Raw genomic sequence first — 26,113 nt, 5'->3', positions numbered from 1 at the left:
CCTGGTGTTTCAGGGGAATTTGAATGCTGGTTTCTCAACACTAGAAGGCAAAGTAGTGCCTGAGGGCATAAGACAAAGCTGGCAACAACAGTAACCTTAAGCACAGTGCATCTCAATGAAGAAAATACCTGAAAGGAACCTCAAACATCGGGCAGTCCTTTGGCACTGTGACCTGGGTTAAAAAAGAATAGAAAATGCAGTCGTTCACCAATTAAACACATACCGTGATTGCAGAATTAGTCACGCGGTGCCCATAATCCTCCTTGTCTCAGCACAGAAGTCTCCAACTCAATGTGGGTGTGCTCTGGTACCCAGCAAGCTGGCATGGCTTGGGGGCATAGATTAGTGCCTGGATTCTCCTTTTTGGGGGCAGGTAACACACCAACAGCACAGTTACTATCCAGCATCACCCATCCTCCAGAGCCTTCGTGCAATTAACTTCCCCACCCAAAAGGCCAGACAAGCTTTCCTGGATTTAAAGAGGAATAATTATACAACAACTGGTGGTTACAGTGGTAAAAATAATGAGCTATGCCCCAGAAGTCCTAACAAAATCCGTGGATGAATAAAACGACACTAAAGCTCCAACCTGAACAAAGCTTTGGCACGCGGCTCTGATGCCAGCTGACATGTGCCAGCGGCTGGTATTTACACTCTAATCAAAATACAACTGAAAACCAAGGGAAAAGTTCAAATTCTGGGGGACGGCAAAACTGCTGGATTGTGGGCATTTCAGTAACAAATCCCTTTGCTCCGTATATTCCCTCCTAATTTGTCAACATCTGATGCCTTGCTCTTTAGTCTGGAGCTAAGAAAAGCTATCAAAAAATATAGTTTAGGGCCCATTCTGTCTGCTGTATCACTTGCTATTTTTGCTCAGCCGCAATGAAGCCAGACTGCAAAGGGCAAATTTGTCAACATAAGTGGGCTTTTTTAGTGTGAAGCCCAAGGGCTCATACAGACAGTAGCAAAGACTATCTGCATCCATGTCTGGAAGTTCAAGCTCTAATTTCAAGCTGCTTCAAATATAGAAATTCCAGCAAAGTTAATAGTAGCCACATTATGGAGAGGTGACAGCAACGAGTCCTTAGAAAGCTGGGGAAGGTCTAAATCTGCCTCAGTCATGCTCCCTTTGGTGTTAGACAAATCCACTGGGACTCAAGCTAATACTGGGTAAAAATCCTGCTGGGAAATTCTGCAGGTGAGATTTGATTTTGCTGACCACACAGCAACAGTACTTCTTGAAAATAAGGACAAAGCTCTTTAGCAAAACCACCTTTTCTCCACATGTTGAGAACTGTGCAACATCACCCTGCTGTACCAACTGGTCTGTGCTTTTAAAAGCTTCCTAATTGTGCTCTCAGCTGAGAACTTGCCTTACCGTTATATTAGGAAACAGCTCCATAGTGTGGGTTGGTTATTACCGGGAAGCGCTTAATTACAGTAAAATGTGTAGTTAAAGTGACAATTTATTTACTCAAGGTTATGAATATAAATTGGTTTTTCTTACCCATGCATTTTGAAACGGGGAGGTAGAGGATGGGATCCCAGGAGTTTCTTTGGGTGATTTTCTGCAAGTCGCTTTAGGGACCAACATGGAAAGTGAAGCCCATGAACCAGTTTGCTGCCTCGAGGCCGCAGCACACAGTCCCCACCTGTTGCAAGTAATGGGAGTTTTGCTTAAGAAGTCTGGAAATGGGTCCCTTTAATTGCACCAGAGCTCTGTAACCTGCGCCGAGCTGAAAAATAAATCCCCGTTAGTGAAAGCTTGAAGAGATAAAGAAAACGTTGGGCCCTCTCCTCCCAGTATTTTCCATGTTTTATAACACCTCTGTCAGTATAAATTTCCATTCACTGAAGAAATTACACTTCACGAGCGCTACAATGGGATTTTAAGATAAATGACATGCGAGCACTGCAGTTTCGTGCGGGCTTAAGTGAACCAAGTATCTTAATCACGTGCGTAGTATCAAAATACATGAATTTGACTTGTTACAAGAGTCACACGAGAAAGATTGAGTGTCATGTGAGGCTGCAAAGCATAAACCATCTTAGCTAAAATTTATTTTAGCACGGGAGGGTTTTTAAACTGTTAAGTATAATTATTTAAAAGCAGTCTGAGCTGTGCAGCTCTAATGATAAGTGAAAACAGAAAACAGCTCTTGAAAGCGCTGCTGGTGAGGGCACTTCTTGCAAGCACTGCCTGCTCTTAGCACTTTCTGCCCTTATTCATCGCTATTTCTGAAATTCTTGGAAGGCTGATGAAGTTTTTAAGCGTCATCCTGCCAAAGCTGTAACATTATCTCCAGCGACAATACTCACTCCTGCGCTTTTGTGTTGCAAGTAGAGGAAACGTTTCAGCTTTTTCGGGCGGGTAAACACCTCCCTGTGAAACAATGTAAACAAGACGGGAGGTAATTTAATAAATGCAACTTCGGGGTGTCATTCAGCTCTGGGTAAAAAATCCCCCCGGGTCCAGCTCTCGTGGGTGGATCGCTTTGCCCGCGCCTCGCAGCAGGAGCTGCCCCGGTGCAGAAAGGCCACGCTGTGCCTGTCGCACCGGGTGGCTTTAGGACAACATCCGAAACGCCCTGGGCCCGTTTCCTCAAAAGCGATGACAGCCGCGTGATAAACGCGCTGCCGAGTCCGTGCCTGCGCAGCGCCAGGTCGGGTGCTGAGAAACGGGGCTTTTCATAGCGCAGCGATTAAAAATAGGAGCAGCGCTGGCCAGGGAGTGTTTTGAGGCTGGGCAGGGACGCAGCCCAAGCGATCCTGTGTTACTCACCCCGCCTGCTCCCGAGGGCTGATGTTTTCTTGGACCGAGCTAAATGTCTCGTTTGAGCTAATCATGGGATGCTGGTACAGTGAAACACTAGGTCGTATTTTATCACCCCGCACATTTCTCCATGCTTCAGCCGCGTGGTAGCTGTTTAACAACTTAATCCCCAAACGAAATAAGCAGAAATATTGACCCATTATTTGCTTTCAAATGAAATAAGCCGCTTTTTAGGGAATATTGACCCATTACTTGTCACTTCTCTTGAGGCTCCAAATGCATCCCAAGCTGCTGCAGCCCACAGCCAGGACATTTACTTCTCCTTTGAGAAGTGCTCTGCACCCTCTTTTGCATCTTGCCTGGCCTTCTCAGTGATTTGTGCCACAAGCAAGTGACAAACATTTTGGTGACAAAATCAGTCCTCCCTCTGTCCAGATTAAAAAAATAAAAACCAAAAAACCAAACAAACCCACCCCCAACTTGTGTATTTCTGAATAGTGATCACCCCTGACCCATCCCTTTGACAGACACATCTTGTTTTCTGTCCTTGGTTTCACCACCTGTGTGGCAATATCCACTTAGCTTTCTCTGTGCCACAGAACTAGCTCAGAACTAGATCTTTGTGGTCCTGTTTTTCCACACCTTTTGCTCTAAAAATTGTTTTCTTTAGCCCTTTACGTAGCTTTGCTAATTGCACTGCCCTTCAGTGCATGTGTTAGCTGTAACTTTCCCCCCAAGAGTATCGTGTTTAAAGTCACAACCAGTGTGTTCCTGCCAATGTATTCCTCTTAACTTACAGGAAACCTATGAGTGAGGTATGATACCATGAATGATACTATTAATCACTTTATTGCAACTGCACCCAGGAATCCCATTCACTGTCAAGACCTTGTTACGCAAGTGCTGTACATATATAAAAACAGTTTCCAGCTTCAAAGTGGTTACAAGCCTTTGTAAAAGCCTCCTGAAGCTTTCTGTGAACTTGTTACTGTAAGAAGAAAAAAAAAATTACATATTTCTTCTTGGAACAAAACGCTTCTCAAACTTTTAGAAGAATGATTCATGTTTACTCTTATCTCCCTCCAGAGGAAAAAGAAAATGAGTTTAGGAATATTTTCAGCCTTAGTCCCCATCGGACAACTTCGAGGGAGCTGACCTGCGATTCACTGCTGTGCACAGCGTCCATCCAGGCCACAGCCCTTTCTCCAATGAGTCAGTGGACCTTGCAGACCCAAAGTCTTGAGAATAACCCAATTTCAACGTCTCCCCCTTTCTCTTCCTTCCCCTTAAGATTCCTTTGGTGCTCCCTATTGACATATTATCTAGTTAGAACTAAAATAAATTGTGGAGAGCATTCAATTCCTGTAATCCTGGTAATGGAGAAAACCTTATTAACCCTTAAATAGTCTAAAAATGGATTCTGCTGAGGTGCCCCTTCAGCCCTGGGGTCCCTGGAAACTGTCACTGAGCCATTGCTGCTGCTGGATCTTGGGGTCAAGGGACTGTTGTGGGTGAAAGGAGCTCCAGGACACAAGCAGGCAGCACACATCCCACTGCCTGGAGGAGGAGGACTGGTTTTTCTGCAAGGACACGGTTTATTCCTTCCCCTGGTGGGGGCTGTGCTGCCCTCTCCTCTGGGAAGGCAAGGGGCCAGAGAATTTTTCCAAGACACTGAGGTGGCTTTGCCTTATAGCTACCCCTCCCCCCACCCCATCCACAGCCCTACCCTCCACCATTCCCTGACCCCAATTCTCCCCAGCCACCCCCTGCCCTTAAAACCTCCCCTGCCAGTCCCCTCTGCCAACCCCTGCCCCTGTTCACACTCCTCCCATTCCCTGCTCCCCCAGCTGTTCCCTGTCCCTAAATCTTCTGCCCTGCCACCCCCTGGCCCTGAACCTGCCCCCTGCAGCCTCCTGCCCCAACCCTGCCCCTCGCAATCCCCTGTCCCTATCCACGCACATCCTCTACCACCCCCTGCCCCATCCTCTTCTCTAAACCTCGCCCCCCAGCCCCCTCCACCACCCCCTGCCCCTATTTGCACTTCCCACAACCCCTGTCCCAAAACCCCCTAAGCCATCCCTGCCCCTAAACCTGCCCCTATCCACACACACGCCTTCCACCACCCTCTTCCCCTAAACCTTCCTCTCCATCCAGTGCCCCTAAAACTGCCCCCCTACCCCCAAGCCTCCCTTCCTCTCCTCAACCTCCCCCCTGCAGCCCCTTGCGCCAAAACCTGCTCCTATCCACACACACCCTCTGCTGTGTTCTGTCCCTAAACCTCCCCCCTTCCCCTAAACCTTCCCCCTGCATCCCCCTGTCCCTAAACCTGCCCCTATCCACACATATCCTTCGTTTTGCCCTTCCCCTAAATCTTGCCCCCGCCCAAGCCTTCTGCCCCTAAATTTCTCCCGCCAGCCTCCTCTGCCATTCTGTGCCCTATTTGCATTTCCCTCAGCCCCTGCCCCATAGTCTCTTCCTGCCACCCCTTGCCCCTAAACCTGTCCCTACCCACACACACCCTCTGCCACTTTCTGGCCCTAAATCTCCACTCCTATCCACTGCCCCTAAATCTCCTGTCCCTAAAACTGTCCCTAGGCACACGCATCTTCAGCCACCTTCTGTCCATAAGCCTCCCCCCACTGCAGCCCTCTATTCTGAAACTTGCCCCTATCCACACACACACCCTCCGCATACTTTTTCCCCTAAACCTCTCCCTCCAGCCTCAGACACTAAATCTTCACCCAAACCTTCCCCCTGCAGTCCCCTACCCCTATCCAAACACACCTTCTGCCCCTAAAGCTTCACCCCACCCTCTGCCCCTAACCCTGCCCATATCCACACACACCCTCCGCAGCCCCCTGCCCCTAACCCTGCCCATATCCACACACACCCTCCGCAGCCCCCTGCCCCTAACCCTGCCCATACCCACACACACCCTCCGCAGCCCCCTGCCCCTAACCCTGCCCATACCCACACACACCCTCCGCAGCCCCCTGCCCCTAACCCTGCCCATACCCACACACACTCTCCGCAGCCCCCTGCCCCTAACCCTGCCCCTTCTCCCCCCGCCCCCAGCGCTCCCGCCGGGCCTCCCCGCGGGGCGCGGCCGTGACGGGCAGCGCCGCTCCCCACTCAGCGCCCGCGGAGCCCCCGCGCCGCACCGCCCCCTCCAGCCCCTTTGTATCCAACATCCGGGTTTCCCCGCTGGCTTCTCCCTTTTTTTAGAAGCCATTTTGGACGCGGTTCAGGTTTTTTTTTTTTTTTTTAATTATTAAAAGAAAACCCCAAAACAACAACAACAACAACAAAACCCCAAACCCCAGCAAAACTCCCTTCCCCTTCCCCCTCCACGTTGTTTTTTTAATTTTCTTCTCCCGCCTCCCCATCCCGCACATGGCACCTCCCGCCGCGCCCCCGCGCCCGCCGCCCCGCGCAGCCCCGCGATGCCGCGGCCCCCCGCCGCCGCCGCCTCCGCCTCCTCCTCCTCCTCCTCCTCCTCCGGCCCCCCGCGGCAGCCCCGCGTCCCCTCCGCCGGCCCTTGCCTGCCGCTCCGCAGCCTCCCGGGATGCGGGGTCCGTAAAAACCGCGCACGGTCCCGGTCCTGCCGCCGCCGCCCCGCTCGCTGCCGGCGCGGGGAGCGCCCGTGGGTTGCGCGGGGAAGGGGAGGAGGAGGAGGAGGAGGAGGAGGAAGGGGGGGGATGCGCGTGTGTGTGCGGGGGAAGGGGGGGAGCGCGCAACCTGCGCACGGCTGCGCGGGCATTGCGCGGGAACCGCGCGGGGGGGGGGGGGCGTGTGCGTGTGTGCGCTCGCCCCTCGCTGCTGGGGGAGCCGGAGGGGCCGGGTTGGGAGGAGGAGGAGGAGGGGGAAGGGGAAGAGGAGGAGGAGGAGGAGGAGGAGGAGGGGGAGTCGGTGTGTGGTGCACGCCGCGCTCCCAGCACAAAAGCCCAGGGAAAGAAACTCTTGGAAAGCTGGGAGCGAACGGTGGAGCCGGGCAGGAGCAGGTCGAACCGTCCGGGTCTGTTCGTCTCCACTGGATAAATTTTGCAACTGCGAAGGAATTAAATCCGATTTTCTTGTTTTCGTTTTGTTTTGTTGTTTTTTTTTTTTCCTATCCCCTGCCCCCAGGATTTTTTTCTTCTTTTTTTCTTTTTGAGAGCGAGAGGGAGGGCAGAGCCGGGCTTCTCCCCCCTCTTTTCACGCGCTCGATCTTTTTATTTTTGTTTCCCTGGGGGATAGAGGTGCACGCGAGGAAAAAAAAAAGTAAAGGACTATGTTTGCTTCGTGGCTGACTTTCGCCGTGCTCTGGGGAACTTTCTGTGCAGGTAAGAGCCTTTCGGCGTGTTTACCTCCCGCTCCGGCTCTCGGTCGCGTCTCCAAATGCAGAATTGAATGGGCCGTGCGGTTATTTGCAGCCGCCCTCCAGCACCCTCGGAAGCAGAGCACAGCACCCGAGCTGGGGAATCCCCCCACTGCTGCATCGGCTTAATTTCCTTTATTATTATTATTATTGTTATTATTATTCTCTTTTTCTTTTCACTCCCTCGCCCTCCCTCTCCGTTTTCTCCCTGCTCGCAGGACGAGCCTTCCCGTGCTGCTTTTTGTTCCCTCCAGGCAGCCTGTGGGAATTCACGGCAATGTAAACACGGCGCGATCTCGAGGAAACTTTGCAAAAATGGGCATTTACTTCTGGGCGGGGGCGTGGGGGAGAAGCCGAGGAGGTTGTGTGGGGGGGGAGAAGTTGGGACCAGCGGGAGGAGACCTGGGGGTCGCTCCGGAATGGTGCGGGGTCTCTCAGGTAGTGGCCATGTGTGCGCTCTGCTCCTGCCGGGCTCGGGTTGTGTAACCCGGGGGGGTGTGGGGGACCCCGCCTCCGGCCCGAAGAGACCCCCCCGGTTCCTCATCAGCCCCCCGGGGCGCCGCGGTCCCGTGGGGGTTAGCACGGAACGAGCCTATTGGGGCTGGCTGGCTCCGCGGGGAGCCGGGAGAAAGTTGGGAAAAAGGGGGTGTGTGCGGCAGGGGGTGCCTGGGGAGCATCCCTCCGGAAGAGGCTTCTGTGGCGGAGGAGAGTCTTTATTTCCTATCTTCTTCATCCCATTTGTTTTACGGACATGGGCTGGCCCCCAAACTTCACCTCCAACCTGCGGGGTGCGCGTCGTGCTGAGGGACGCGGGTGGAAGTTCGCCCAAAGCCCGGGCACGGCCGGGGGACTTGGAGGGGCCACCCGGGCAGCGCTTTGGGAGGCGGGGAGGGGTATCCATGGGGTACCCCATCCCGCAACCCTCGGGGGGCGGGAGGGGTCAGATCCCTGTGCTGCTCCTAGCACTGAAAACGCGGGCACGCTGGAAACCCCCGCGCTCCCCACTTTCTCTCCTTATTTTAATTTCTGTTTATATTATTATTGTTATTATTTTCCCTATTGCTTTTTATTATCGCTGCATTTTCCTCAGGAGAAACCGGTGCGGGTGCAATTTTGTCCCCCCCAGCCCCCTTGCCTGGTAACCACGACCCCCCCGGGGCTGAGCCCGCAGCCCCCCGCCCCGGCGCTGGGCAGTGACTTGTTACGTTCCCTCCATCTCCCAGCCGGGGACTGGGGGGACGCGGGAGGGGGACGGGGCCGAGGGGAGGCTGTTTGTGGCCGGGGGTTCCCGGGGGCAGGGTGCCGGAGGCAGCGATGCTGTGGCCGTGCCCGCTCCGCGATGGGCAGCCGGGGAGTTCCCGGCGGCTTTGCCGTCGCGGCTCCGCTGTAGGGGTGGGGGCCAGGGGGGGTTTCCCCGCGTGTCCGGGTCCCCCGCCCCGGGGAAGGAGCTGCCCGGCGGGGCCGCGGCGCGGAGCGAGGGGAGCGGGCGCGGAGCCGGCCCCGGGGCGCTCCTGCAACCGGGCTTCCTTTGTTCCGAGTGCCCATTAAATATGCGCTGCCACCGCCTGCCTCTGCCATTACCGGCGGTGCCAGCGCTTCATTATTTTTTAAGTCGCACCGAAAGTGTGCGCGAGTGGCAATAAAAAGGGAGCGGACAATAAAAATTAAAAAAAAAAAAAAATTAATGTCTTAGTGAGCAAAGCCAGCTCGAGCTTTTTTATCTGATGGTTGGGACACTTGTACGCAGCTTTGTTTCCATGTGTTGGGAAGGGGGTTGTGCGGGTTTGTATTTACATAGCAGTGCTGAGGAGAGCAGGTATTTTGGAAGGAGCAGGCGGGGGGGGGGTGGGGGGGTGTGTGCCAGCAGCATTCCTGGTGCTTGGCGTTGCTATCATCACAACAGCTCTCCTGGCTGGAAAATTCTATTATGTGCATAAAGGAGATTTATGGTCAATGTATTTTCTTTCCATATATCTTGGAATCCTTTTATCTTGGGTGATTCAATAAAAGAGATGGCTTCCGGATTTTTTTTTTGGTTTTGTTTTGGGTATGGCGTTGGGTTTTTGTTTGGTTTGATTTTGGTATTTAACCTGATCCTGTGGCTCTGTGCACAGTGACTGAAATCTAAGTTGGAGGGGAAAAAAGCAATTTCTTAGAAAAAAAAAAAAAAGGCACCCTGAAACCTTCTTAAATGTATCATGTTATGTAAAAGATAATCTGACAGGGCATACCTGTGCTGACTTTTTCCTCGCCCCCTGAAAATACAATAAAGAAATCCCCAAAAATGAATATAATTCTGTTTATTTAGAGAGGTCCTCTTGATCACTAAATCAGTGCATTAGCCATTCTGTAAACCCCTCACTCTTTTAAAGCCTTTCTGCCTTTCTTGTGATGTTTATGAGTATTTATCAACGTGATCTTCATTGTCCAGTTTTTCCTAAAGCTGTTCAGTAAAAAAAAAAAAAGAGGAAAACAAGCTCAGATACCCGAAGTTGGAATGTGTTGCTGGGATTCAGAGCACTGGGCTTTGCTCAAAGTATGTCTTTTGTGTGTGAACATGTTAGGGCTCTGTGAAAGTGGTGGGCTTTTCGAAAATTGCTTGACCTCCATTGTTGATGCTTCTCATCGCTACCTTGGCTGGCTGTAACAAAGCAAGCACGGGCTGCTGTTCTTTAAAAAAAAAAAAAAAGAATCTGTTATGCTTAATTTTTTGGAATACTGAGGATTCATTGAGGAAAACATTATGTTCATTTTTAGCCCTTTGTTTGCAAATTCTCTGCAGCCCAAATGTTCAGAAATCATGTTTTAATCGATGAGCTTGAGAAAATACAGAAGGTGTAAAAGGATTTGTCTTGCAGAATGCATTGCTTATGTGTTTTCCGAGCCATTGCATTACTTTTATTTCGGTGCAAGTTTAAGTAATGCCATGCAGCAAGGAACTGTGCAGCAAATGGATCTGGTCTCCTCTTTCACTGTCTTGTATTTATCCTCTTGTGCTTGAGAAAGGGAATAAAACTGGCTTCATTGGCTTGCTAATTAAACACAATGAAGTGCGTGGCCCAAGGTTAATGGCAATGGCCTTTAAAAACACAAAACTCTTGAACAGGTGTTTAGGATATATATTTTTTTAATCTGCTATCAAATCTAGATAATTGTACCACCGAGATAACCACTGTCAGGGTTCTGTGGAGAAGAAAATGCTGTGTTGGAGATGCCAGTGATCAGTGTATTATTTTTAGTGGCATTATTTATAAATACCTCTCCAGGTCCTGCACAACCTGTGGTTTAACTCCCCCCTTCTCCCCACTCTCCATTTCGAAGCATCTCCTGCATCATTCCTTTGGTTTCTGCGGACCAAGCAGCGTTAAAAATCCCATATCCCTGGACCAGAGCGAGGGTCTAACCTGAGCCTGGGGAGTTAACTAAAGTATTTACACGCTGAAATTTCTGCCATTGCTGGTGCCTTTGAGCAGCCCATGCAGGCTGTGAGGCTCCTGCTCGCTGGATGCGATAGGAAGAAACAGCCAATTAAAGCGGAGGGCTCGCACTCCCCGCGTTCGAGCTGTCACCAGCCTCCTGTCCACTCTGCTCTCCATCAGCTAAAACACGCTTGTCAGGTTTTTTTGTGCTCCATGTGACGCAACAGTTGTGGACCTCCCCTGCTGACACTGAATAGATGGTAGAGAAGAAAGAAACAGGCCAGCCTCACTGTTTTTTCCTCCCCCCCCCCCCGCCTCCTTTTTTTTTTCTCTTCTCTTTTCCTTTCTGTTTTGTTGTTGTTTTTGTTCTCCTCTCTCCCTCCCACCATTTTCCCCCTTCCCCATGCACACACTCCTTGCGTTGCAGATCAGCCTAGGAGGGCTCCCTGGCTTCTCCAGTTCTGGGGAGCAAGACCAGTGCACAGGTAGAGATGGAGGAGGGCATCTTTTGAAACGTTGGTAATGGGATGATGGGAATCCTGCTGCTGTGATTTGCATCGTGCCTGTCCATGGAGTGGGTCCTCCTGCAGGTGTAGAAGGAACCAAGGGATGTTTATTTATCAAGGGTGAAGGACGTGGGTGGCAGAGATTTTTTGAGCCTGGGCATCTGTCAGAGATGTGTTTGTGTGCTCTGCCCAAAGGAAAAGGTGCCTGTTCCTAGAAAGCTGGGACACCTTTAAAATAAAATAAACAGAAGTCAAAGTTACTCCATGTTTGGGGCCTTGTAGCAGAAGGTGTTTTGGTTGTTGTGTTTCAGGACCTGCTTTTAGAAGAATTTCTAAAATTTAGCATTAAAAGTAGTTGACCTTGTGGTGCTGCACTAGAATAGTCAGAATTAAATGGGATTTTAGGAGCACAGGATCTTTCAATCCCCATGAAATGTAACATCTTTCTATCAAACACAGCCAGGACAGTGGTCTAAAAGTTGTGAAAGTGACTTGATAATTGATAACCCCCTGCTTCTGGCTATGCAGGGCCCAGACAAGGAGAGACCCTGGATGCCCCTTCTGCAGGGAGCACCACACCCAGTGCCAGGCACGGCCTCTCCTTTCTCCAGGTGCCTCCCATCCCTTGCCTGGAAATCTCTGTGTCCAGCCCTGTCAGCTTGCACTGGAGAAGTGTGACTGTAATTTGGGAAGGGTGCAGGTAGGGGAGAGAACCTTCTAGAGTTCAGTGGTGATCTAGACCCACGTGAAAGCCCTGATGGGGTCTTGCCCTCAGCTTTGGCAACTGGAGAAGTGCTTGTGCACTCAGAGTCTTGTGAAGGCAGCTTGGGAAGTCAGGGCTGGTGGGTGCCTGCTGCAGAGTTGGCATTTTCTTGCTGCTGGGCTGGAGGAGGGGTGTCACCAAGGCAGGTGGCCGAGTTTCCCAGGTCCCTTGGGCAGTGAGGTGCTGTGCCTCGGCACCACGGCAGCACCTGGGCTCCAGCACTCTCCCTGAAACAAAACGTTGTGGGAAGTTGGGAAATGGGAACTGCAGAGTGTAATCTCTGCTTTAAAGAGGTGTTGTCTTTCTCTTTTATTCCTCCTTGGCCTTTGATTTTAAAACTAGCAGGGGAGTGTGATTTTCCTGCCTGGCCAATAGCACTGCCTGGATCTGAATTATTCAGTGTAGCACTTGGCATTCTGCACCCTGTTCCCACTCAAGCTCTTTTTCGCCTGTTCCTTCATGTGGAGATTTTCACATCAGTGAAATTGGATGTGTTTAAGAGAGGTGTTTGTGGCCAAAGTATTCACCAGTATTAGCTCTACTCTTCCCCTTCCCTTTCCCCTCTGTTAACCATTGAGGATCAACTAATGTCTAATCTCTTCTCTTCATTATTACTTCATTCTGAAATAATTTTGTATCTCATTAGCCACTTGTTCCTTTAAGGTATATTAGAAAAATATACACCACTCCCCCCCAATCTTCTTTGTAAGGCTTCTTGGAGCCACTGAAGTCAGAGGGGCAAAGAAGTAAATTAAAGATGAAACTCTCTGTGTTCTGCAGACCCAGCACATTTTATGCTTAGATTTGAATATAACTGTTGGTCTTTTTCACCAATTTCATGTTCTTTTCTCTCTGTCATCTTCCTCCTTTACTACAGTATAGCTTCAATTCAAACTAAAAGTTAAGAGCAGCAATTGTCAGTGTACATTGTAAAATAATAATATGCTTCCCTCCAAGTGCCTCTTATTTTGCCAGTATTTGAGTCTTTTACTCTGATTAGGTTATTGCATGTGGCATTGGTCCATCATGCTACTTAAGAAAAAAATCTGTAACTGGTGTCTAAGTGCCTCAGAAAAATATGGCTCCTCTTTTTGCAAAGTGCTGTTTGTGTAGAGAGAGGGTCCCTGCTCCAAAAACACTGAGCAGAGGGGCCAAGAGGGAGAAAATTCTACTGTTTGCAAGTGCTCCCTGCTGAATCATGAAGTGGCTCACCCAAGGTCACACCAAATCTTTTGTACCTGTACTAAAAATTTAATCTGCGTGAGGAAATGTTTCAGTATGGGGTAAAATTTGGCTGCAGCCTGGGGGTGCTCTGTCCATCTTATGTGATTATTGAACTTCTTTTCATCTGGTGACTCTGCTAGGGGTGGTTGATGTATTTTTGGTCTTGGAAAGATCCCTTTCTCTTAGGTTGGGCTGCCTGCAAGCAGGGACTGGCTCATGCATACAGGTGTGCAAAAAGAAATACAGAGGAAGGAGCAGCCTGTTTGTGCCCAGCTGGAGGAAGATGTGAATGAGCTGTTTCTGATTAATAATTCTGTGATTTTCACCTTGGTGTGCCATTTCATCACAGACTCAGTTTTGGACTTTGGGGGAGCTCTGTTTGGAGGAGGTCACAGGCCTGGCTGCAGGGCAAGAGGCAGCCTGGACCTGGAACACCCTTTTTTGCCACACTGATGGGTTTGGGGGTATTAAGGAGCTGAAATAAACCTCTGAAAATGTTTTACTTCTGAAAGAAGTAAAACTTGTATCTCTGGATGTTTCATCTGGGAATTTACCAGTTATTCCCTGGTGGGAGTGACTTTCCTGAGATCTTGGAAGTCAGTGGCAGGGCAAGGGCATTGCTCCTCATCCTCTTGGGTCCACGGTTGGTGCTCTGACCACCACATTATCCTTTTTTGTCCACCTGGAATTAAATTTGCTGGGAAAAATGGAATGTTCTGGTAATTTTATTAAACCAGAGGTATCATTTTGTTGTTTTTTTTTTTTTCTCCTGTCTCAGTCTCATAATAATGTATAGTGTATGAGTGCCTCCTCTTTAAATAAAGATAATAAAGCACGTGCATGAAAAGATGCAGTGCTTTACAATCTGAGCTCCATTAATTTTCACTGAAGTGGATATTCATGCAAATTTAGACATGGATTTTGAACTGGACTCTTTATGTCTAATATGTACCCTTGTGTGACAACGGGAGAAGAAAAAGGTGCTCCTGGGAGCAGAGGGGGCGAGTTAATCCTCCTCCAGTAAAGCTGGAAATGGAATGTATTGCTGTCAGTTTTATAGAGAAATAAACAAAACCTGGGGGAAATAAGTGCATCTCTGGCACTTCCCGGACCAACCCCAAATCCCAGACCTGTGCTGAATGAGTCCCAAACCACAGCAGCAAAGGTTGTCGTTTTAAAAATTCCATAGTAGCCGACATTGTAGGGTCTTAGGTGCCAGGACTGCCTCTGCCCATTTTTTTTTTTTTTATTTTCTTTTTTTTAATTTAAAGCTTTTTCCCATTATAAAACTTGTTTTCTAAATGGGAGCAGAGCTTTAAATTTTCTATGTGGTGGCAGTAGTGCTAATGTAATGCTTCTTCCTAATTTATTCCTCTAAGGTGTGAGATGATAAGCCCTTGAGTGGATGAGAGGGATAAAGTTAGCTCCATTTGTGCCTGATCTATCAAATGGTCAATCTAGGTGGCTAACCCTTCTTTTCTCCAACATTTAGCTATTTAAAAATGCCTTGTGTAATGTGCGCAACTTCTAAAATTTGGCTTTTAGGAATATTTTGCTTATACATAATTTACCTCTGCAGACTGCTTTGAATTCCTGGGGAGGGAGGAATGCAACCGTGCCTCTGAAGTGAAGAAATGTTCAATCAAAACTGTTGTCTCCTTTTTGTGACTTTCTAAAAGCATTTCAGAAAATGAGAATATTGCAGGGTTTTAAAGCCCTTTTAGTGCTGCTCTCATGTTTTGCAGTCTCTGGGTTGCTTCTGAGGGCTGGTGGCTGTTGCTGCCGTTTGGCTGAGCTGTCTGCAAACTTCCCCTCTCCAGCTGCTCTGTTTGCTACTGATACTTTCTTCTTCTGGGAAAAGAGGGCATTTGAGATTTGCAAAATTGACGTTCAGGCCTTTCTCTGAGGCAGCAAGCTGAGCTTTACAATAGGAAAGTTGTGAGAAGGCTGTGGCACTGGTCTTTGTAGGCACTCAAATATGGGAAGACATTGGCTTTGCTTCAGACCTGTGCATTGCCACATGGATTTGCAGGAGTCCCTGTACTCAGCAGAGGGAAAATACAGTTGATTTGGGATGCAATTGCTCAGCAAAGTGCAGATTTGTGGTTATCCTGGTGATTTTTTGGGATTTCTGGGACAACAGAGCCGTGGCAATATGACCTTAAGGCTCAGAGCTCTCTTCTTTCTCCAAGTCTTTATGATTTGGGCTTTTTCCCCCTCCGTGTGGCAACTGAAACAGTGGGATTTGTACGGCCACTTTAGCTCCTGAGAGTAATTAATGGGTTAAGAATGCTAATTCCCCTCTATATTTGCAGGCTGAGAAATTCAGTTGTCCTGGGGTTTTTGTGGTGAGAGTATCCAGTTACAGCCTGGCAGCATCTATTGGGCAGCTCCTGGGTGCACAAAAGTTTGAACTCATAATCCTTTGCTTTCACATGCACCCAAAGCTTATCAGGCACTTTTAGTTTTATAGGAGTTTCTGTTAAAGCACATTCTTACACCTGGGGTAAGGCATTTTTCCAAATAACTATTGCAGTTGTGCTGGAAAGCACTCACCTGCTTGGCTCCTAAAAAGTGGATTTTTGTCGTGGGCAGTAGGCACTAGTGCTCACACACCTGGGACAGTTCCCTGCTGTGAAATTCCTTTTTATGTAAGGAGCCTGGGATGCAGATAAAGCACAACACAACCTGAAGCAGGATGGTGCTTTTGATGCTAGGTGCTGCCTTAGTGGGATGCTGGTTCTGGCTGCTGGCAGATGTGGTGTGGAATGGAGTGCCTAGGTCTGGTGACAATTTTGGAGCTGTGGCATCACCATCTCTGCATGGAACCTCAGGTGGGGGTGCTGTCATGGGGCATTCCCTGATGCTGAGCTGTCTCATCCATGCTCCTGGGCTTCCTCTGGAATATTTCAAAGACAAATGCTTAAAAAAACCCCAAAGCAAAACGCAAAGCCCAACTTCCTCACCCAAAAAGGCAAACCTCAGAAAAAGCAAAAAAATCTCCTCAACAACCCAAAACTCATGGAGATGAATGTTTTGATCTGATTGCTGTTGTTTTACTGCTCAGTGTTAGAACAGACCTTAGTCTCTTCTTCAGGCTCCTGGAGGATCTTTGCAAAGTGAAAGCATGAAGCTGGGCCCTGTGGAAGGGCTCAGTAATAGCAAGAAATCCCCGTGTATGTTTTAATCGCCTTTTACAGTGTTTGAAATTTCCAGGCTTCTTTAGGCATGGGATAAAGACCAGCAATGCCTGATGGAGCCTTCTGATGAGCATGCTTGCTGTCACTGGGTGTTTCCTCTCGTGGCTACAGCTTGGTGGCACAAAGCTCATTCAGCCTGAATTTTGATGGATGCTGAAAAGAAGGAAAGGAAAAAAACCCAAGCCACTGAATGTGCTGTCCCCAGGGCTGTTGTCTCCTGATGCCATGACACTCTGCCTGTTCACATTGGCTGGAGATTGGCTGGATGTGCCCATTCCTGGAGGGCATTTTAACATTTATATTGTGCCTTAGATAACTGTGGAAGTCTTTTACAGCTAATTTTTATTGCTGTAGAAAGTTTTCTCTAGATACATAGCTTCTGTTATCATCTAATGGGGCAGAGTTAGTGCTGCTAAAAGCAAACATGAGGAACTTTTTTTTTTCTTAATTGGTAACAGAATTTTGTTTCCCATGCAATCATGTACAGATTGACTATTTCATTAGGTAGCAGCTAAAAGAAGCCCTCCAAAGTAACCGTGAGCCTCAGAGGTAAATGAGATGCAAGTGTATCTGGCTGTGTAACTGTGTCTGTAGGCTCCTTCTCAATGAATCCCTGGTGAAAGAAGAAACCCTGAGCGAGGGACGTGCCCTTCTCCTGCACCCCAGAGTCACCCCGATGCTTTTTGTACTTAGAAACTATTTCGAATGAGCTAACATGCACAGCTTTGAAATGTGGTACAACAAAATAAAGTTGGCTAAAAATAGGTCTGAATATGAAAGACAGGCAAAAACTGGGAGGGGGGAAGCTGAGAGTCATTTTACAGGCATTGTTGATAGAGTTTCAGGGTCCCGAGAAGGGAAGATGAATGTCTTTCTGTTATAGTAACAGCTGCTGTCTGTCCATCGGGATCCAGTGTTTGCCGATCCAACTCATAATAATTAAACAAAAGAGTTATTTCATAGCAGCCTCGGTGGAGGATTTATGTTGGAATTTTATCTTTTTCGATTTAGGCTTTTCTTTGTCTAATTAAGAAAAATACCAAGTTAACCTCTCACCTGGACTGAGGCTCGCCTCTCGTCAGATCCATTACAACTGGGGGGAAGCTGTCTGGTGACTGGGCCATTCAGAGCCATATTAATCAAACAAACAAACAAAAAAAATCATTAAGTTTCTCGAGTGCACTTTTTCTTTGTGAGCTTTCCAGGGGTTTTGTGTCCTGAATGGGTGATTCAGGTGTTAGTAGCTCCCTAGTATGGCCATGCATTGCAACATATAGATTTCTTCTTTCCTTTTACTTTTTAGTGATTTCCACCCCTCTCCCCATTTTGAGAGCTAGCAGGTCTCTTGTGTGAACAAGCAAACAGCCCCAAAGGAGTCTCAGATGCAAAGCATAGCTGCATTTTGGGAATGGATCTGCTTTGTGGGACTTTATTCTGATGCAGTTAACTCTGTAAAACCCCTTGGTGTGGGTCAGTCTTGGGGGCAGAGAGGTCTGGAGTGAGGCAAAGCTTCCTTACTTGGTATCTTCTCATGTATTCAGCCACAACTTTTAAGACAATTTGGGTTTGCATCCTCCTCCCTGCAAAACTCTCCCACCATGTCCTGTCACCTCACCCTGTCCCTGTGGAGGGTTTCCAGGAGATTGCACCTGGAAATAGCTGGTTTGTCACTTCTTTTCATCACAGTGGCGCAGCTTTTTTAAAAAACAAGCTGAAGCTACCATTCCTTGGAGATCTCAGGCTAGAATTTATCCAGTGCTGAAGCACCACAAGCAGCTACCTGAAGTCCAGAGCTCCTATCACAGGATTGTTTCCCAGGTCTTAATGGAATCCATGCCTCCATGTAGCTGCCTTTTGAACCCTGTCTGTTAATTTAATACCATTTACCCTTCTCCAAAGGAGAGTAGGCCCAGTTGGATGGTAAGGTTAAAACCTGAGCTGTGCTATGTTTATATTAATAATTTCCACTGGTGAAATATGGATCTGTGACTTTGCTCATTCATTTAAACCTCATAGTTAATAGGCAATAGTGGAAATGTACCATGTATGTGGTTATTGCAGTGACCTGATTTCACATGCACTTCTGATCTGACTTCTGGTAAAAAAAAAAGAAGAAGAAGAGAAAGGAAAAAAGGAAAGTGTTATATATAAAATTGATTTTGGGAGCCCTGTGAAGGAGAAGGAAACCACTTATTTCAACCCCCAAAATTCCTCTGAGCTGTAGAAACATTGTCAAAGTAATTGTAGCCTTTTGAATTTTTTTCTGCGTAGATTTCTTTCTGTGTAGTCTCAGAAAATCTGTGCTCTGTTGATGGATGTCACTGTTTTTTTACTTGTGACAAATATCTCCCAAGGTATTGTTTGAGTGATGTAAAATTGGTTCATGTGTAAAATTCTAGCTTTTCATGAATACTTGATCACGAATATGTGCATGCCAGGTTCTTCTGGATTAAGGTGTTATACCTTTAGTGGTTTGCTGTGGGATATCATGTTAATCATTTTTGCTGTAATTTAATCATCTTAATTACAACTGCGTTGAATTGTGGAAAGTAATTTGGGTCTGGAGAGCAGTGGGTTTTGTATTTGGGTTTTTTTTGTTTTGCCTTGTTAGATGATGGTAATGGTCTTGGCAAGTTTCTGCTCAAAAGTAGCACAGTGTATAAAAACTCATGTTGCCAAGTTAGTCCAGTATTTCTCCAGCTAATTGTGGCCTTGAAGGATATAATATAAAAGGTCATCTTTGTTAGTGAACTGCAGGCTTCTCCTGCAAGACAGAAATCCATGTCCTTATCAAGGATGAAATCTTGGCTCCTTGGTTACACAATTGAGCTTTGCTATAATTTGGACATCATTAGGCTCTTTATTAAAGCAGAGGAACACTCTAATCAATCTTGGTGCTTTGCTTTCTTAAATGTACTTCTGTATCCGAATTCACATTACGGCTTCCCTTTCTTTTCCTGCTCCATGAACCTCATGAAGGAGAAAGGTCTGAAAAATGACCTGGGATGAAAAGTTGCTGGTTTCCTCTTTTTGTGGTGTTTCTTTCCCAAAAGGCTCCTGTTTGTGACAAGGGTTATGAGAGCTGGGATATTCAACCTCTTCATCTTGTGTTGAAAAGTAGGAAGAGATATTCTGGAAAGAGCAACCACTCAGTTTGGTTTGTGCTCTTAAACAATAAAAAAACCCCAAAAACATAAAACTTCACAAACCCAAAATTTATTAGTGGTTGGCATTACTTTATCTTTAAATCCAAACGAAAGGGGTTTAATTGTTTTTTTTGGTGGGGAAAAAAAGCCTTCTACCCAAGCCAGATTTCTGTTTCTGTGGCACACGGTCACGGGGAAGAATTGTGGGGGAAAGAAAGAGGTTTGTATTGTGCTTTTATCCCTGTTTTTGTGTTCTGGGATTTGTTTTCATTGGGATGTTGGCACTCCCAGGAACGTATTTTTGTGGCTCTGACTTGTGCATTGTAAAACATAGCCAACGCTTGCCATTTCTTTGTTTGATTGCTGTTTCTTTAACCAGCAGATATTTTTCTAGTTGGATAGATAAATGGATCTTTCCCAGTTACTGGCAGTTAGATCTGACTTTGCACAGCTATAAAAGTTAAATCTGTGCTTCAGCAGAGCTTCCTTCTCAAGGTTTTGGAGAGTCTAAAATTTGGTGGCTTCCATCACCTCTATTTGGATGGATGATATGACAAACACTGCCTAGTTTTGCAGTCAGCCCGCGTATGTGCTGTGGCTCTGCTCAGACAACACATTATGCCCTTAAAAACAAGTAAAAACTGGAAAAGAGACTGTATTGTGCTTGTAGATGGAGAAAGCTCTATCCACGGACTTTGGTATCTGGCAGCTTCTTTTCAGGAGTCCTGCTTTTTCCTGAATCTGCTTACAGGGGCTCCCAACCTCACCACCACCAGCAACTCCTCCCTGCATGATGCACGCTGAGGTGCTGAGTGGCATCAGAAATGGGTTGTGCACCACCTCATTTACAACCCCCTGGTTGGTACTTCTCCAGTTCCTGCCTAATGGATACATGTGCACTTCAGGAGCTCTTCCCTGGATTCCCCGGTTTGTGCAAAAATTTGCTCTTTGAGTAATTAGGAGAACTGAATATTTCTGCTCTGGAGGGATGAGCTTCCTCGGGCTGTGAGTTTTTAGTGAAAACTTTAGGTTATGAATGTGTCATCACCTCATTACTGTTCCTTACTGTGTGGCATCCTGTTGGTCTAAGGTAGTTTAACTGTCTCCAGCCTAAATTGAGTGCTGCTTTCGGTATTTATAAACTCTGCAACTGTTAAACCAAGCCAAACCTCCAGTTTCAGCAATGGCAGCAGGGCTGGAGACAAGGAGTTGTCTCTAAGGAATACAGTCTATTATAGTTTGGGTATAAATCAACCTCTGACTTGTGGGTGTTGGGAGGAAAATTTCCTTGGGGACTAGTAATCCAGAATCAGCCTCCTATAAATCTGCTTGGATCTTCTCCTGAAGCGTGTGGAGGTACTGGAGAGCTGATTATGGATGTAGACCATGGATCTGGGAGTGTGAAATACTGCTGCTCCTCCCCTTCCATCACCATGCTGGACAGACAGGTCCGAGGAGCAGATTGTTTTCAGTGTGGTAGAAGTGATGAGTTCATTGTTCTGCTCCCTCCCTCCCAGTAAAACCTGCAGACTTGGCTTTAGATATTGGGAATTGAAAGCAGACAGCATAATGAGGTTGGTTTTGTTTTCTGGGGTTTCAGGTACAAGAATGCCTGTTGATCATGCCTTTGTGCTTTTCTGTATTTCTTTTCCCATTCTTTGAGGGCTGGAAAATATTTTTCTTTAAATGAAAAGCAATGTTTTACATCTTCTAAATGTCCCTGAGGAGTGTAGCAGCAAAAATCCAGCTCCTCATGGGGTAGTGAGAAATCCTGGGCAGGAAGAACAGGGCAAGAACTGATGCCACCATATCTGCAGGGACAGGTTGGCTCTTGTCAGCTGGACAGAGGCAGTGTTTGTCATTGCTTGCTTTCTTCAAACAAAGAGTAGTTTTTTTGTTTATGGTGCCACCCTGTTGCCAGCAGCTCTATTGGTGCTGCAGGTTAAGGTACCACTTGGAGGATGGGTTATGTGAGAGTTCTGGACCTTGTGGGGGCATTCCATGTGGAGCAGAATGTGGTTGGTGTCCCTGAGCAATTTGTCATGGAGGAAGTTTTCCTGGGAAAGACAAACCGTTCCTACTGCAGCTCTAAAATGTCACCCCTACTCTGTGCCAGAGCACCACCAGTGATTAGAGCAGCTTTGTTCACTTGTCTGCTGTGTTTGCTGGCCTCCTGATCCAGCAGGCTGTAAATCAGGCACCTCCTGTAAGGTGTTGGCCTTGTCCCTACCTCATGATGGTCACCTCCTTTTCATACCTGTGTCCATCCTGGTTTGCTCAATGCTCAGGTGTGGTGTTTACAGGAGGTTTCTCCTAATGGGAAACATGGCCAGTAGCAAGTGATACATGAGCTTGGTTTGTGAGTTTTTATTAACCTTTTATCACTTCTTGTGCAACTTGCCTACTTCTCTCGTTATTTGGGTTGTTTTGCTTTTTGTTTGTGTCCTCTCCACCTTTCTTTCTCTTTACAAGAAGTTGTCTGTTCCAGCTTCAGTAATTGTTTCCTCACTTACCAGAACAAAAGCAGCTGAGGCTGGTGGATTTTTTTGTTTGTGTGTGTGCAGGGATTTTGCCAGGGTATTTTTATGGATGCTGCTGCTGAGCTCATCAGCAGTGCTGGGCAGAAAAGCCAGACTCTGGTGTAGATTAGATGCCTTTGCAGATTTTTATCTCCAGTTTGCAGGGAAGGGTGGCCTGAAGTCAATCTTCACATTTCAGTCGAGGAGAGGAGTGATGGGGGTTGTGGGCAGGGACCCTCTTGCAGCATCTCTATCACTGGAGATGTGATGGAGATCATGCTGCTGTGATGGTCCTGTTGAACCTTCTGTGTTTGCAGTGAACTCTTTCCCTCCCCAAGTCCTCATTGCTCCTCACAGCTGGAGGAGCCTCTGTGGAACTGGAGAAACCTGTCCCTGCTCTTTCCCCACTGAATGTGTGATCCTCTCCATTGTTCAGAGAAATTGAGGATGCCCCATCCCTGGAAGTGTTCAGGGCCAGGTTGGACAGGGCTTGGAGCAGTCTGGTCTAGTGGAAGGTGTCCCTGCCCATGGCAGGGGATTGGAATGAGATGACCTATAAGGTTTCTTCCAACCCAAACCATTCGAGGATCCTCTGGCTTGCTTGTTGGGGTTCTAGTGACAATTTGCCATTAGTCTATTCTCCTTAAAACCATGCCTGATAAAAGCTTTTTATTTATCTTATCTCTAAGTAGATGTTTGGGGGTGGATGCTTGCAATGCTTTATGCTTATTTCTTTTCCTGCTCCTTGTCTTCCAAGAGCCCTGGAGGGGAATCAAACCCTCTGGCTGGAGCATCCCCTGTCCTGGGCTCATCTCCTGTTCCCAGCAGGACTATGCTTGCCACATTTTTTTGCAGTGCCCGCTGTGATTCGATCCATTTTGGCTGCAATTTAAAGACGTCGCAGGGTTCTCTTGTGTGACACTCGTCCCTCCTCCATCCCCTGGGTATCTGGGACACAGTTATCTGCTGCAGCTCTGTTGTTTGGTGGAGGATGAGCTGTCAGGAGTTAGATCCCAAACAGACAGTAGGTAGCTGGACTAAATTAAACTGGGAATGCCCTACTAAACCCCTTCTTCCTCCCCTCACATCTTTGGAAATGTATTTTTATTTGAACTGTAAGTTAAATTATCGTTGTTGATGTGGCTTCAAAGAAGCAGCAAGAATGAGTTGATGGGAGCTCCTGAGAGAGGTCTTCCATGAAAGCCTCCTCTTAGTAAATGTTCTGGCATCTTTTTTCCTTTCTTCCCTAATTTTTTCAAAGCTGGAATGGAAATAATAATTCTGTGTTTTCAACTTTCATGATACATTTATAGAGAAATAAAAGTCCAATAAATGTCTGAAGTATTATCTCTTCTTGCAGGCTTCATTGTAAAAATATTTATTGAGGTTTCACTGGCTTAAAGTGTCCTGGTCAGCATCATGAATGTTGTAATGGTTTTGTTTAGATGTTTCTTTTTCAATGGCACTTAAAAAAAAGCCCCAAAACCAAAACAAAGCAAGAAAACCCTAATAGCTTGGAATGACCTGTTTCTCTGGCTTTCTGGTATTTATTTACCACAGATGAACCTGAAAAGGAAAAGCAGCAGTTCCTTTCTGTTTTCAAAGCTGATCTAGCACCAGAAAATAAGTGTTTAAAATAATACTGCAGTTTAGTGGCATACAAAGTTTGTTTAAAGAGATAAGGTACAAGAGAAATAGTTTTATGGAGGATGTTTTTCTTTGTTTTGTTGTTTGTTGGGGTTTTTTGCCAGGCGGGGGGAGGAAGTGTTGGTTTTTGTTTGTGTTTCTGTTTGGCTGGTTTTGTTTGGTTTAATTATCACAGGTTTGGAGCTTTAGAGGGTCCAGTTCCCAGGGAAGAGAAGGAAGGGGAACAGGGAGCATTAACACGATTTAGAGAGGAAGGAGTGGAGTAAGGGGAAGATTTGCAGGAAGAGAGACAAGGCGGCCTGTCAGTGCTCCCATTATTTTTTGTTTGTCCTCTTCTGCCTCCGGATCTTGATCTCACGTGACTTAACATTGATGGATGGAGCACTTAACGTTGAGGGATGGAACACTTCTCCTGTGAGGAAAGGCTGAGAGAACTGGAATTGTTCAGCCTGGAAAAGAGAAGGACCCTGTGTGACCTTATGGTACCTTAGGGGGCTGCAAGAGAGCTGGAGAGGGACTTCTGGGGAGGGCATGGAGTGATAGGACAAAGGCTAATGGCTTTAAACTGAAAGAGGGGAGAGTTAGATTAGATGTTAGGAACAAATTCTTTACTGTGAGGGTGGTAAGACGCTGGCACAGCGGCCCAGAGAAGCTGTGAATGCCCCATCCCTGGAAGTGTTCAACGCCAGGCTGGATGTGATTTAGAGCAACCTGGTTTAGTGGAAGGCAGGGAGGCTGGAACTACATGATTTTTAAGGTCCCTTCCAACCCAAACTATTCTATGATTCTCTTATTTTACGGTGTCTGCATCTTCTACATGTCTGATTATCCTTCTGCTCAACCCTTCCTGTTGAAATGCTGGCTTTCATTTCCTGGGGCTCTACAAGGGGCACTCGGGCACATGGGTGGGGGTGGAAGAAGGTGGTGGCACACACACAGGGTGTTATTTCAGGTTCCCTGGGATGTGAATTAGCAATTATGAAGTAACAGGGAGGTGTTTCCGAGCATTCTCAGCACTGATGCCCCTTTGAATTTCTCATGGAGATGTTGATGTTTCTTGTCAGGTGTGTAGCTGAGAACGTGCATGGGCAGTGGGGCATTTGTGGGTACCAGAGCATATTTGGAAATCCCTGGTATTCTGGAAATGCAGGGGGAAAAAACAGCTTGAAGTTTATGTAAGTGTCTCAGGTGGATATCTTTTAATGAGATGTAGCTACCTAAATTTTTCGTGCTATTTCCTTCTCTGTAAAGGCATGAGGCTCAACCCTCCTGTGAGCTGTGCTGGCATTTAGCCAGGCCTGGATGCTGGGGCTGACAAAGGTCAGATTTTGGTGCAAGAGATAGATTTTCTGGAAGTGACTGATGAACTAACTCCCCTCATTTGTCAGTAAAAGTACAAACTTAGGAAATTTTGCCCCAGTGTTGGCCAAGAAAAGACAAAACCCAGCCGTGGAGAGTTTCTGGAACAGGGATATTGCTCCAAAACCCAGCAGTGGTTTCTTGTTTCTTGTCTGCCAGAGCACATTGCAACCTCTCCTCCTCAAGTGGTTGTGGTGGCTGACATAAATATTTTTCAAGTAAAAAATCATCTTTTCTGCAAAACACGGAGGTCGCTGTGTGTATGTGCAAACCTTCCATCTGGGAAGGGAATAATGTAACCTGTGTCCTTCCAGGCTTCACCTCAGCTGATCTGTACCACATGTCCTTCAAGGTAAGCTGGGTAAGTGGCTCGCAGTCAGAGCAGGGGAAAAGAAATCCCATTTGAGGCTGACCTGATGCCATCTGACATTTTGCTTATTTGAAAAGAGGAGGTTTGTAAGGGAAATGGCGGGGCTGGTTCAGAGTTGCTTTAGACCCTTACAGTGTATTAATCTTCAGGTTGAATTACAACTGTATAAAATGAGGGGTTTTTCACTCTGTGATGAGGACTTATTTTTCTTCCATGAGTCTCCTAAGTTTGGTTGGGTCCTTGACGTGTTTGGTGCCTCACTTGGTGCATGTTGGGATGCAGATGTGTACCAAAACTTGTGCGTCCATTCTGTCAAACAGAAATCTCCTTAATGATCCCTCTGCTTTTATGGCTGCTATGGTGCATGTTCCCTGCTTGTAAGTGGAGGCAGTAGATTCTTGCTCCCTTTTTAGCCCTCCATTCTGGAGGAGCTGCAAGTTTGCAGTGTGCTTCTGAGAGGAAGGAGTTACCAGTGCATCCTGCCTGCGCTCCAGCAGGTGCAGTCCCTCCCCCAGGAAGCATTCAGCCAGAGGTTACAGAAAATAAAGCACCTCTCCGTACTGTAATGTTTTTCTTTTCAGTGGGGTCTAGTATTTATAAGCCTGGGTAGGACTTTCCAACTGCTGCTCTGCTTGCTTTTTTTTTGGTCTTTGTGTAACAGCATTGGCTTTGAGGCACTGTGATACTTTCTGTTGACTTTGTGCCAGGGTGAGGGTTTCTTGGGCCTGCCATCCGGCTTTCCACGACTGTACAGTTTGGATTGTGCCATCAGCAGCCAACAGATATGGGCGGTCCCGCCTTGGCGTGGGAGCCATTGCGTGCCCTGC

At 47.2% G+C, this 26,113-nt stretch overlaps 1 protein-coding gene across 1 annotated transcript in view; it reads left to right on the top strand.

Moving 5' to 3' along the window:
• Window positions 1–7,046: 7,046 nt before the first annotated feature.
• ACVR2B (activin A receptor type 2B) overlaps window positions 7,047–26,113 on the top strand; it is a gene marked incomplete at both ends in the record, with an annotated part of 95,527 nt that continues 76,460 nt past the window's right edge. Inside the window, one exon of the mRNA XM_082299309.1 lies at window positions 7,047–7,098. Within this exon, the coding sequence (XP_082155435.1) occupies window positions 7,047–7,098 (52 nt within the window). The remainder of the gene's footprint in view (window positions 7,099–26,113) is intronic.

Source organism: Coloeus monedula (genome assembly GCF_965178545.1).
Source record: "Coloeus monedula genome assembly, chromosome: 1".
Taxonomy (NCBI): Eukaryota; Metazoa; Chordata; class Aves; order Passeriformes; family Corvidae; genus Coloeus; species Coloeus monedula.
This window is presented reverse-complemented; position numbering and strand designations above follow the sequence as displayed.